This window comes from Oncorhynchus tshawytscha, unplaced genomic scaffold (genome assembly GCF_018296145.1).
Source record: "Oncorhynchus tshawytscha isolate Ot180627B unplaced genomic scaffold, Otsh_v2.0 Un_scaffold_1746_pilon_pilon, whole genome shotgun sequence".
Taxonomy (NCBI): domain Eukaryota; kingdom Metazoa; phylum Chordata; class Actinopteri; order Salmoniformes; family Salmonidae; genus Oncorhynchus; species Oncorhynchus tshawytscha.
In genome coordinates this window covers 132,501-145,000 of record NW_024609798.1, presented here as the reverse complement: position 1 = coordinate 145,000, position 12,500 = coordinate 132,501, and the positions used below count along the sequence as shown (strand labels likewise).

At 44.6% G+C, this 12,500-nt stretch overlaps 1 protein-coding gene across 6 annotated transcripts in view; it reads right to left on the bottom strand.

Annotated features, from left to right (window-relative positions):
- Positions 1-446: 446 nt before the first annotated feature.
- Positions 447-12,500, bottom strand: part of si:dkey-192k22.2 — a 13,225-nt gene continuing 1,171 nt past the window's right edge. The window contains exons 2-9 of one of the 6 annotated variants that reach the window (XM_042318244.1): positions 12,451-12,500; positions 10,418-10,654; positions 8,404-8,517; positions 5,617-5,811; positions 3,506-3,535; positions 2,836-2,871; positions 2,336-2,374; positions 447-1,099 (exon numbers count right to left, since the gene is read on the bottom strand). The exon at positions 12,451-12,500 is cut by the window's right edge and continues 169 nt beyond it. In XM_042318244.1, the coding sequence (XP_042174178.1) occupies positions 1,044-1,099; positions 2,336-2,374; positions 2,836-2,871; positions 3,506-3,535; positions 5,617-5,811; positions 8,404-8,517; positions 10,418-10,654; positions 12,451-12,500 (757 nt within the window). In that variant the 3' untranslated portion in view covers positions 447-1,043. The remainder of the gene's footprint in view (positions 1,100-2,335; positions 2,375-2,835; positions 2,872-3,505; positions 3,536-5,616; positions 5,812-8,403; positions 8,518-10,417; positions 10,655-12,450) is intronic. The other 5 variants (XM_042318248.1, XM_042318246.1, XM_042318245.1 and 2 more) reach the window with 5 other exon arrangements.

The window sequence follows — 12,500 nt, the reverse complement described above, 5'->3', positions numbered from 1 at the left end:
CAACGCGCTAACCGCTAGGCTACCTGCTGGTTAATGGCCCAACGCGCTAACCGCTAGGCTACATGCTGGTTACTGGCCCAACGCGCTAACCGCTAGGCTACCTGCTGGTTACTGGCCCAACGCGCTAACCGCTAGGCTACATGCTGGTTACTGGCCCAACGCGCTAACCGCTAGGCTACATGCTGGTTACTGGCCCAACGCGCTAACCGCTAGGCTACATGCTGGTTACTGGCCCAACGCGCTAACCGCTAGGCTACATGCCGCAGGTATTGATGTTCCCTGCTTAATGAAGGGGTGTTTCTTTACATCGCAGAACAACTGACCTTCTTTAAATGGTAGAACAACGAACCTTGTTTAAATGGCAGAACAAATAACCTTGTTTAAATGGCAGAACAAATAACCTTGACATTAACGGACAAAGACAAAAAAGGACCAGCACTATAATGCTCTATATTTCTATGTGTTTATTGTTTTTAGGTCCACTGGTTTATTAAGTCGTTGTTGGATCATTTATTAATCTGCTGCTATGGTAACGGAGATGGAATCTGACAACGGAACCTTTAATCACAAAATACCAACAACGAAAAATAAAAACACCTTTTTAAACCTTTTATCTGTTTCAGAGCCATGTCTTTATATATACACACACACACACACACACACACACACAAACACACACACACACACACACACACACACACACACACACACACACACACACACACACACACACACACACACACACACACACACACACACACACACACACACACACACACACACACACACACTGTTTTTCCATAAAAAATCCTATTTTCCCCTAATCCTAAAATAGCCGTTGTACTCGTGGCGGGGGGGAAATGTCCTTCAGGGGTCTTTTGAGGATCTCCAGGACCCAGGAGGAGGGCAATAAACCCCCCCATCAAGACAGCATTCAGGGACCCTATTCAGGGACACCATTCCGAGACACCATTCATAAAATTAAAAAAACTGATGTTAAAAGGAAGTAATGTCTTGGTGTTCCTGTCTTCTGCTCTGTTCATCTAGAGCTCTTCAGGAGAAAGGGATGAGTGGAGAGGGTGGCCACGGTGGTGGAGCGCTAGAGAGAGAGAGAGAGAGAGAAAGAAAAGAGAGATGGAGAGAGAAAGAAAGACAGAGAGGGAGAGAGGGAGTGGCAGAGAGATGTTAGTTGGTATAAATATATATATGATTAAAGGTATTCATATATATATTATTATAGGTATTCATATATATATATATATATATATATATATATATATATATATATATATATATATATTATAGGTATTAATATATATATTATAGGTATTAATATACATTATAGGTATTAATATATATATTATAGGTATTAATATATATATTATAGGTATTAATATATATTATAGGTATTAATATATATTTTATTATAGGTATTAATATATATTATAGGTATTAATATGTATATTATTATAGGTATTAATATATATATATATATATATATATATTTTTTTTTTTTTATAGGTGTTAATATATATATTATAGGTATTTATATATATATTATTATAGGTATTAATATATATATATATATATATATATATATATATATAGGTATTAATATATATATATATATTGTAGGTATTAATATATATTATAGGAATTAATATGTATATTATAGGTATTTATATATATATATTATTATAGGTATTAATATATATATATATTGTAGGTATTAATATGTATATTATAGGTATTAATATGTATATTATAGGTATTAATATATATATATATATTATTATAGGTATTAATATATATATATATTATTATTATAGGTATTAATATATATATATTGTAGGTATTAATATATATTATAGGTATTAATATGTATATTGTAGGTATTAATATGTATATTATAGGTATTTATATATATTATTATAGGTATTAATATATATTATAGGTATAGGTAATTATTATAGATATTAATATATATATATTATTATAGGTGTTAATATATATATATATATGTAGGTATTAATATATATTATTATAGGTATTAATATATATATTATAGGTATTTATATATATATTATTATAGGTATTAATATATATATATATTATAGGTATTAATATATTATTATTATAGGTATTAATATATATATATATATATTATAGGTATTAATATATTATTATAGATATTAATATATATATATTATTATAGATATTAATATATATATATATATATATATTGTAGGTATTAATATATATATATTATAGGTATTAATATATATATTATTATAGGTATTAATTAATTAATGAACATTGTCTTTAGAACTCTCACCTGTGTCATTACCGTAGTAACCCTGACGAGGCTCGTCCTCTGAGAACACACACACGTAGCAAGGTCAGTGTGTGTGTTCCTGTGTGTGTGTGTGTGTGTTCCTGTGTGTGTGTGTGTTCCTGTGTGTGTGTGTGTGTGTGTGTGTGTGTGTGTTCCTGTGTGTGTGTGTGTGTGTTCCTGTGTGTGTGTGTGTGTGTTCCTGTGTGTGTTCCTGTGTGTGTTCCTGTGTGTGTTCCTGTGTGTGTTCCTGTGTGTGTTCCTGTGTGTGTTCCTGTGTGTGTTCCTGTGTGTGTTCCTGTGTGTGTTCCTGTGTGTGTTCCTGTGTGTGTTCCTGTGTGTGTGTGTGTGTGTGTGTGTGTGTGTGTGTGTGTGTGTGTTGTGTGTGTGTGTGTGTTCCTGTGTGTGTGTTCCTGTGTGTGTGTGTGTTGTGTGTGTGTTCCTATATGTGTTCCTGTGTGTGTGTGTGTTCCTATATGTGTGTGTGTGTGTGTGTTCCTTACCTGCAGTCTTCTCTTCATGAATAGGTGACAACAGGCCTGTTCATTGAAAACACAACATTACTACTACAACACACACACACACACACACACACACACACACACACACACACACACACACACACACACACACACACACACACACACACACACACACAGGAACACACAGTGTGTAGTTCCAGTAGTTAGCTACACCACTACATGGTAAAACAGTAGTGTGTAGTTCCAGTAGTTAGCTACACCACTACATGGTAAAACAGTAGTGTGTAGTTCCAGTAGTTAGCTATACCGCTACATGGTAAAACAGTAGTGTGTAGTTCCAGTAGTTAGCTACACCACTACATGATAAAACAGTAGTGTGTAGTTCCAGTAGTTAGCTACACCGCTACATGGTAAAACAGTAGTGTGTAGTTCCAGTAGTTAGCTACACCGCTACATGGTAAAACAGTAGTGTGTAGTTCCAGTAGTTAGCTTCACCGCTACACGGTTAAACAGTAGTTAACTACTGAAAACACGACCTAGATGTGAATTTAGTTCAACTACCACCGAGATACTGCAAAATGTATAAACATGACTAGTCCACTACTTCCCAACACTGTACACACACACACACGCGCACACACACACGCACACGCACACACACACACACACACACACACACACACACACACACCTGTCCAGTATGTTGTCCTGAGCAGCAGTTCTATGGAAGGAGATCACAGCGTTAGTCTATGAGACAGGAAGGTACGTCTACTATTCTGCATCCCAAATGGCTCCCTATTCCCTTAGTGACCGACTTTAGAACAGTGACCATAGGGCTCTATTCCCTATATAGTGCAGTGACCATAGGGCTCTATTCCCTATATAGTGCAGTGACCATAGGGTTCTAGTCCCTATATAGTGCAGTGACCATAGGGCTCTATTCCCTATATAGTGCAGTGACCATAGGGCTATATTCCCTATATAGTGCAGTGACCATAGGGCTCTAGTCCCTATATAGTGCAGTGACCATAGGGCTCTAGTCCCTATATAGTGCAGTGACCATAGGGCTCTAGTCCCTATATAGTGCAGTGACCATAGGGCTCTATTCCCTATATAGTGCAGTGACCATAGGCCTCTGTTCCGTTATATAGTGCAGTGACCATAGGCCTCTGTTCCGTTATATAGTGCAGTGACCATAGGCCTCTGTTCCGTTATATAGTGCAGTGACCATAGGGCTATAGTCCCTATATAGTGCAGTGACCATAGGCCTCTGTTCCGTTATATAGTGCAGTGACCATAGGGCTCTATTCCCTATATAGTGCAGTGACCATAGGGCTCTAGTCCCTATATAGTGCAGTGACCATAGGGCTCTAGTCCCTATATAGTGCAGTGACCATAGGGCTCTATTCCCTATATAGTGCAGTGACCATAGGGCTCTATTCCCTATATAGTGCAGTGACCATAGGGCTCAATTCCCTATATAGTGCAGTGACCATAGGGCTATAGTCCGTATATAGTGCAGTGACCATAGGGCTCTAGTCCCTATATAGTGCAGTGACCATAGGGCTCTATTCCCTATATAGTGCAGTGACCATAGGGCTATAGTCCCTATATAGTGCAGTGACCATAGGGCTCTATTCCCTATATAGTGCAGTGACCATAGGGCTCTATTCCCTATATAGTGCAGTGACCATAGGGCTATAGTCCCTATATAGTGCAGTGACCATAGGGCTCTATTCCCTATATAGTGCAGTGACCATAGGGCTCTATTCCCTATATAGTGCAGTGACCATAGGGCTCTATTCCCTATATAGTGCAGTGACCATAGGGCTATAGTCCCTATATAGTGCAGTGACCATAGGGCTATAGTCCCTATATAGTGCAGTGACCATAGGCCTCTGTTCCGTTATATAGTGCAGTGACCATAGGGCTCTAGTCCCTATATAGTGCAGTGACCATAGGGCTCTAGTCCCTATATAGTGCAGTGACCATAGGGCTCTAGTCCCTATATAGTGCAGTGACCATAGGGCTCTAGTCCCTATATAGTGCAGTGACCATAGGGCTCTATTCCCTATATAGTGCAGTGACCATAGGGCTCTATTCCCTATATAGTGCAGTGACCATAGGGCTCTGGTCCTGATATAGTGCAGTGACCATAGGGCTCTAGTCCCTATATAGTGCAGTGACCATAGGGCTCTATTCCCTATATAGTGCAGTGACCATAGGGCTCTGGTCCCGATATAGTGCAGTGACCATAGGGCTCTATTCCCTATAATGTGCAGTGACCATAGGGCTCTATTCCCTATATAGTGCAGTGACCATAGGGCTCTGTTCCCTATATAGTGCAGTGACCATAGGCCTCTGTTCCGTTATATAGTGCAGCGACCATAGGGCTCTATTCCCTATATAGTGCAGTGACCATAGGGCTCTATTCCCTATGTAGTGCAGTGACCATAGGGCTCTAGTCCCTATATAGTGCAGTGACCATAGGGCTCTATTCCCTATATAGTGCAGTGACCATAGGGTTCTATTCCCTATATAGTGCAGTGACCATAGGGCTCTAGTCCCTATATAGTGCAGTGACCATAGGGCTCTATTCCCTATATAGTGCAGTGACCATAGGTCTCTATTCCCTATATAGTGCAGTGACCATAGGTCTCTATTCCCTATATAGTGCAGTGACCATAGGGTAGGATGCCATTTGGGATGCAGGCTATTCTGTTTTCTGCTGTTGGAGAGAGAGAGGGAGAGAGATAGGGGGAGAGAGAGATAGGGAGAGCGGGGATAGAGAGAGAGAGGTACCTGAGGAGTGATTTAGTGAAACAGAGACATCAGGGAGGTCCGTGTTGAATCCTCTGGTCCGGAACCCACTGGGCTCCTCTGGGAGGGGGCAGAGAGAGGTACCTGAGGAGTGATTTAGTGAAACAGAGACCTCAGGGAGGTCCGTGTTGAATCCTCTGGTCTGGAACACACTGGCTGGATACACTCTGGGCTCCTCTGGGAGGGGGGAGAAAGGAGGAGAGGGAGGGGTAGGAGAGGGGAAGGCAGAGACGGGGGAGAAAGGAGGAGAGGGAGGGGTAGGAGAGGGAGAGGGGAAGGCAGGAAAGTGGGGGAGAAAGGAGAAGAGGGAGGGGGAGGAGAGGGAGAGGGGAAGGTAGAGAAGGGGGAGAAAGGAGAAGAGGGAGAGGGGAAGGTAGAGAAGGGGGAGAGAAAGGAGAAGAGGGAGGGGTAGGAGAGGGGAATGGGGGAGAAAGGAGAAGAGGGAGGGGTAGGAGAGGGGAAGGTAGAGAAGGGGGAGAAAGGAGAAGAGGGTGGGGTAGGAGAGGGAGAGGGGAAGTTAGAGAAGGGGGAGAAAGGGGGGAGAAAGGAGAAGAGGGAGGGGTAGGAGAGGGAGAGGGGAATGGGGGAGAAAGGAGAAGAGGGAGGGGTAGGAGAGGGAGAGGGGAATGGGGGAGAGAAAGGAGAAGAGGGAGGGGTAGGAGAGGGAGTGGGGAATGGGGAGAAAGGAGAAGAGGGAGGGGTAGGAGAGGGAGAGGGGAATGGGGGAGAAAGGAAAAGAGGGAGGGGTAGGAGAGGGGAAGGTAGAGAAGGGGGAGAAAGGGGGAGAAAGGAGAAGAGGGAGAGGTAGGAGAGGGGAAGGTAGAGGAAGGGGGGAGAAAGGGGGAGAAAGGAGAAGAGGGAGAGGTAGGAGAGGGGAAGGTAGAGAAGGGGAGAAAGGAGAAGAGGGAGAGGTAGGAGAGGGGAAGGTAGAGAAGGGGGAGAAAGGAGAAGAGGGAGAGGTAGGAGAGGGGAAGGTAGAGAAGGGGGAGAAAGGAGAAGAGGGAGAGGTAGGAGAGGGGAAGGTAGAGAAGGGGGAGAAAGGGGGAGAAAGGAGAAGAGGGAGAGGTAGGAGAGGGGAAGGTAGAGAAGGGGGAGAAAGGAGAAGAGGGAGAGGTAGGAGAGGGGAAGGTAGAGAAGGGGGAGAAAGGGGGAGAAGGGAGAGAGGGAGAGGTAGGAGAGGGGAAGGTAGAGAAGGGGGAGAAAGGAGAAGAGGGAGAGGTAGGAGAGGGGAAGGTAGAGAAGGGGGTGTCCCCACAAGGTTAGTTATACGAGAGAAAGGGGGTCTGTGTGTGTGAAAGGAGAAGAGGGAGAGGTAGGAGAGGGGAAGGTAGAGAAGGGGGAGAAGAGGGAGAGGGAAATAATTTAGTTTCAACCCATGTACATAAAGACTTTTTCATTTGTTTAAGATGTGTGTGTGTGTCCCCACAAGGTTAGTTATACGAGACTGTGTGTGTCTGTGTGTGTCCCCACAAGGTTAGTTATACGAGACTGTGTGTGTCTGTGTGTGTCCCCACAAGGTTAGTTATACGAGACTGTGTGTGTGTGTCCCCACAAGGTTAGTTATACGAGACTGTGTGTGTGTGTGTCTGTGTGTCCCCACAAGGTTAGTTATACGAGACTGTGTGTGTGTCCCCACAAGGTGTGTGTGTGTTTGTCTGTGTGTCCCACAAGGTTAGTTATACGAGACTGTGTGTGTCTGTGTGTCCCCACAAGGTTAGTTATACGAGACTGTGTGTGTGTGTCCCCACAAGGTTAGTTATACGAGACTGTGTGTGTGTGTGTGTCCCACAAGGTTAGTTATACGAGACTGTGTGTGTGTCTGTGTGTCCCCACAAGGTTAGTTATACGAGACTGTGTGTGTGTCTGTGTGTCCCCACAAGGTTAGTTATACGAGACTGTGTGTGTCTGTGTGTCCCCACAAGGTTAGTTATACGAGACTGTGTGTGTGTGTGTGTGTCCCCACAAGGTTAGTTATACGAGACTGTGTGTGTGTGTGTGTCCCCACAAGGTTAGTTATACGAGACTGTGTGTGTGTCCCCCACAAGGTTAGTTATACGAGACTGTGTGTGTGTCTGTGTGTGTCCCCACAAGGTTAGTTACACGAGACTGTGTGTTTGTCTGTGTGTGTCCCCACAAGGTTAGTTATACGAGACTGTGTGTGTGTGTGTCCACAAGGTTAGTTATACAAGACTGTGTGTGTGTGTGTGTGTCTGTGTGTCCCCACAAGGTTAGTAATACAAGATTGTGTGTGTGTGTGTGTGTCCACAAGGTAATTTATACAATACTCTGTCTGTGTGTGTGTCTGTGTGTTCCCAGAAGGTTAGTTATACAAGACTGTGTGTGTGTGTCCACAAGGTTAGTTATACAAGACTCTGTGTGTGTGTGTGTGTGTGTGTGTCTCTCTGTGTGTCCCCACAAGGTCAGTTATACAAGACTGTGTGTGTGTCTGTGTGTCCCCACAAGGTTAGTTATACGAGACTGTGTGTGTGTCTGTGTGTGTCCCCACAAGGTTAGTTATACGAGACTGTGTGTGTGTCTGTGTGTGTCCCCACAAGGTTAGTTATACGAGACTGTGTGTGTGTCTGTGTGTGTCCCCACAAGGTTAGTTATACGAGACTGTGTGTGTGTGTGTGTGTCCCCACAAGGTTAGTTATACGAGACTGTGTGTGTGTGTGTGTGTCCCCACAAGGTTAGTTATACAAGACTGGGTGTGTGTGTCTGTGTGTCCCCACAAGGTTAGTTATACGAGACTGTGTGTGTGTGACTCACTTCGACAGCAGCGAGTCCTCCAGTAGATCAGACCCAGGGCCGTGGTGAGGACGGTCAACATGACCACAACCACCAGGACCAACCACGCCACCCTGAAGACACACAACCACTCACCTAGAGAGAGCGGGGAGAGGGAGGGGGAGGAGAAAGAGAGAGGAGAGGGGGGGGGAGAGAGAGAGAGAGAGAGAGAGGAGGGAGGGGGAGGAGAGAGAGAGAGAGAGGGGGAGGAGAGAGAGGGGGGAGAGAGAGAGAGAGAGAGAGAGAGAGAGAGAGAGAGAGAGAGAGAAGGAGAAAGAGAGCGAGCGAGAGAGAGGGGAGGGGGGAGAGAGAGAGAGAGGGGAGGAGAGAGAGAGAGAGGGAGGAGGAGAGAGAGAGAGAGAGAGAGAGAGGAGAGAGAGAGAGAGAGAGAGAGAGAGAGGGGAGGAGGGGAGGAGGAGAGGAGGAGAGGGGGAGAGAGGAGAGAGAGAGGGGGGAGGAGAGAGAGAGGGAGAGAGAGAGAGAGAGAGAGAGGAGAGAGAGGAGAGAGAGAGAGGAGGAGAGAGAGAGGGGGGGGGGGAGAGAGAGAGAGAGGGGGAGGAGAGAGAGGGGGAGGAGGGGAGGAGAGAGAGAGAGGAGAGAGGAGAGAGAGAGACAGGGGTTGAGGGGGAGGAGAGAGAGGGTAGGAGGAGAGAGAGAGTGGGAGGAGAGAGAGAGTGGGAGGAGAAAGAGAGAGCGAGAGAGAAGGGGAGGAGAAAGGGGGAGGTAAGAGTGGGAGGGAGCAAAAATATCCTCCGTGTACAACGTAGAACACCAAATAATGCATGCAGAGTGGAATTAGGCCGATACCCACTAATTATCAAAATCCAGAAAAGAGCCGTTAAATTCTACAACCACCTAAAAGGAAGCGATTCCCAAACCTTCCATAACAAAGCCATCACCTACAGAGAGATGAACCTGGAGAAGAGTCCCCTAAGCAAGGTGGTCCTGGGGCTCTGTTCACAAACACACCCTACAGAGTCCCAGGACAGCAGCACAATTAGACCCAATCAAATCATGAGAAAACAAAAAGATAATTACTTGACACATTGGAAAGAATTAACAAAAAAACAGAGCAAACTAGAATGCTATTTGGCCCTAAACAGAGAGTACACAGCGGCAGAATACCTGACCACTGTGACTGACCCAAAATTAAGGAAAGCTTTGACTATGTACAGACTCAGTGAGCATAGCCTTGCTATTGAGAAAGGCCGCCGTAGGCAGACATGGCTCTCAAGAGAAGACAGGCTATGTGCTCACTGCCCACAAAATGAGGTGGAAACTGAGCTGCACTTCCTAACCTCCTGCCAAATGTATGACCATATTAGAGAGACATATTTCCCTCAGATTACACAGACCCACAATTAGAAAACAAACCCAGTTTTGATAAACTCCCATATCTACTGGGTGAAATTCCACAGTGTGCCATCACAGCAGCAAGATTTGTGACCTGAGAAAAGGGCAACCAGTGAAGAACAAACAGCATCGTAAATACAACCTACACTACCGTTCAAAAGTTTTGGGGGTCACTTAGAAATATCCTTGTTTTTGAAAGAAAAGCACATTTTTTTGTCCATTAAAATAACATCAAATTGATCAGAAATACAGTGTAGACATTGTTAATGTTGTAAATGACTATTGTAGCTGGAAACGGCTGATTTTTAATGGAATATCTACATAGGAGTACAGAGGCCCATTATCAGTAACCATCACTCCTGTGTTCCAATGGCACGTTGTGTTCGCTAATCCAAGTTTATCATTTTAAAAAGGCTAATTGATCATTAGAAAACCCCTTTTGCAATTATGTTAGCGCAGCTGAAAACTGTTGTTCTGATTAAATAAGCAATAAAACTGACTAGTTGAGTATCTGGAGCATCAGCATTTTGTGGGTTCGATGACAGGCTCAAAATGGCCAGAAACAAATAACTTTCTTCTGCTAATCCAAGTGTATGTATCATTATGCTCCACCTACCAACTGAGCCACATGGGATCTACTCACTTCTAGGTGGCTGTGTCCAGGGCAGGTCAGACTTTACAGCTGTCTGATTGGTTCCTTGGGTGTGGAGATGAAGGAGACACTGGCTGTGATTGGTTGGTATGGAAAGGGGCGGGGTTCGAAAACAGCAGTAGATGAATCCTTGTTCTTTTTCCTCCCCCTCTTTCTTCTCCTCTGTCAGGAAGCTGTACAAAGTCGCGTTCCCTCCTTCAGACAACACTGATAGCGCCACCCTCCTTCCTGGAGAGATGGAGGGGAGGAGAGGTGAAAGGAGGAGGAGGGAAGGCAAGGAGAGAGGAGAGAAGAGAGGGGGAAAGAAGGAGGGGAGATGAGGAGAGAAGAGAAGAGGAAAGGAGGAAGAGGGGAGGCAAGAAGAAAAGAGGACAAAATGAGGGGAAGGGGAGGCAAGGAGAGAGGAGGGAAGAGGAGGAGGAGGGGAGGCAAGGAGAGAGGAGGGAAGAGGAGGAGGAGGGGGGGCAAGGAGAGAAGAGGAGGAGGAGGGGAGGCAAGGAGAGAGGAGGGAAGAGGAGGAGGAGGGGAGGCGAGGAGGGAAGAGGAGGAGGTGAGGAGGGAAGAGGAGGAGGTGGGGAGGCAAGGAGAGAGGAGGGAAGAGGAGGAGGAGGGGAGGCAAGGAGAGAGGAGAGAAGAGGAGGAGGAGGGGAGGCAAGGAGAGAAGAGGGGAGGCAAGGAGAGAAGAGGAGAGGGGAGGCAGGGACAGAGGAGAGAAGAGGAGGAAGAGGGGAGAGGAGGAGGGGAGGCAAGGAACCAGGAGATGAGAGGGGAAAATAGAGGAGAAGAAGAGAGGGGGAGGAGAGGAAAGGTGAGGAGTAAAATCCAACATTTTCAGTCAATAAAAACATTTCCATTCACAATTTTTATGAAGTAATGTCATAACCACGACAGATGTGATGGAAACAGGAAGTGGGATCTTTAACTGGCCGGATGTTTGACACCGTGGGATCTTTTAGAGTCAGTCAAATTAATAATGCCAGAAGTGGTGTTGGAAACACCTTTTTTTGCGTAAATATAATAGAATAACCATCATGTGGAAGTAAACCTGGAGTCACACGATGTTATCGTCCTCCCACTACGACGTGAACTGAGCTTGAGCTTGATGCTCCTTTTCCAATTAAATATCCAGGGTCTTATTCTAGAGACATGAGGGATGCTTGGCATGTCGTTTGACAAAATACAAAATAAATATTCTCATATCATTTAAAATCTCATCCTGTAGACTAGCCTACCCATACTGCATCTGTTGTTGGGCCTAGAGCGCAGGTGCCAAGACCACAGTAGGCACATTTTGTTATTTAACACAACAGGTTTTTTTGTGACCAAAAACTATTGGTAGAGTTGAAAATGCGATGAAAACACATTGAACTTCAGATTGTTATTCGGTACATGAAAGCCCCCCCCAAAAAAATATATATATGTTTTTACGTGTCCTATGTCATCACTCAGTTTTGTTTATCCACAACATGTGTTTCTACGTGTCCTATGTCATCACTCAGTTTTGTTTATCCTCAACATGTGTTTTTACGTGTCCTATGTCATCACTCAGTTTTGTTTATCCTCAACATGTGTTTTTACGTGTCCTATGTCATCACTCAGTTTTGTTTATCCTCAACATGTGTTTTTACGTGTCCTATGTCATCACTCAGTTTTGTTTATCCTCAACATGTGTTTTTACGTGTCCTATGTCATCACTCAGTTTTGTTTATCCTCAACATGTGTTTTTACGTGTCCTATGTCATCACTCAGTTTTGTTTATCCACAACATGTGTTTCTACGTGTCCTATGTCATCACTCAGTTTTGTTTATCCACAACATGTGTTTTTACGTGTCCTATGACGTCACCTTTTGATGACATCATCGTCCCGTTTGGTGGAAATGCATATTTTCTTCATGCTGATCTTTACAAGGCAATTTGATGGAAACCGAGCTACTATTTAATATCAACTGTTAATCAATCGATGTACGATCAATGAATGGTCCGTCTAAACTGTCGATCGTCCGACTGAAGTCCCCCGCCCCACCTGACAGCGAGGCGTTGCCACGGAGAGTGGGCGGGTCCGTCTCCGTGTCA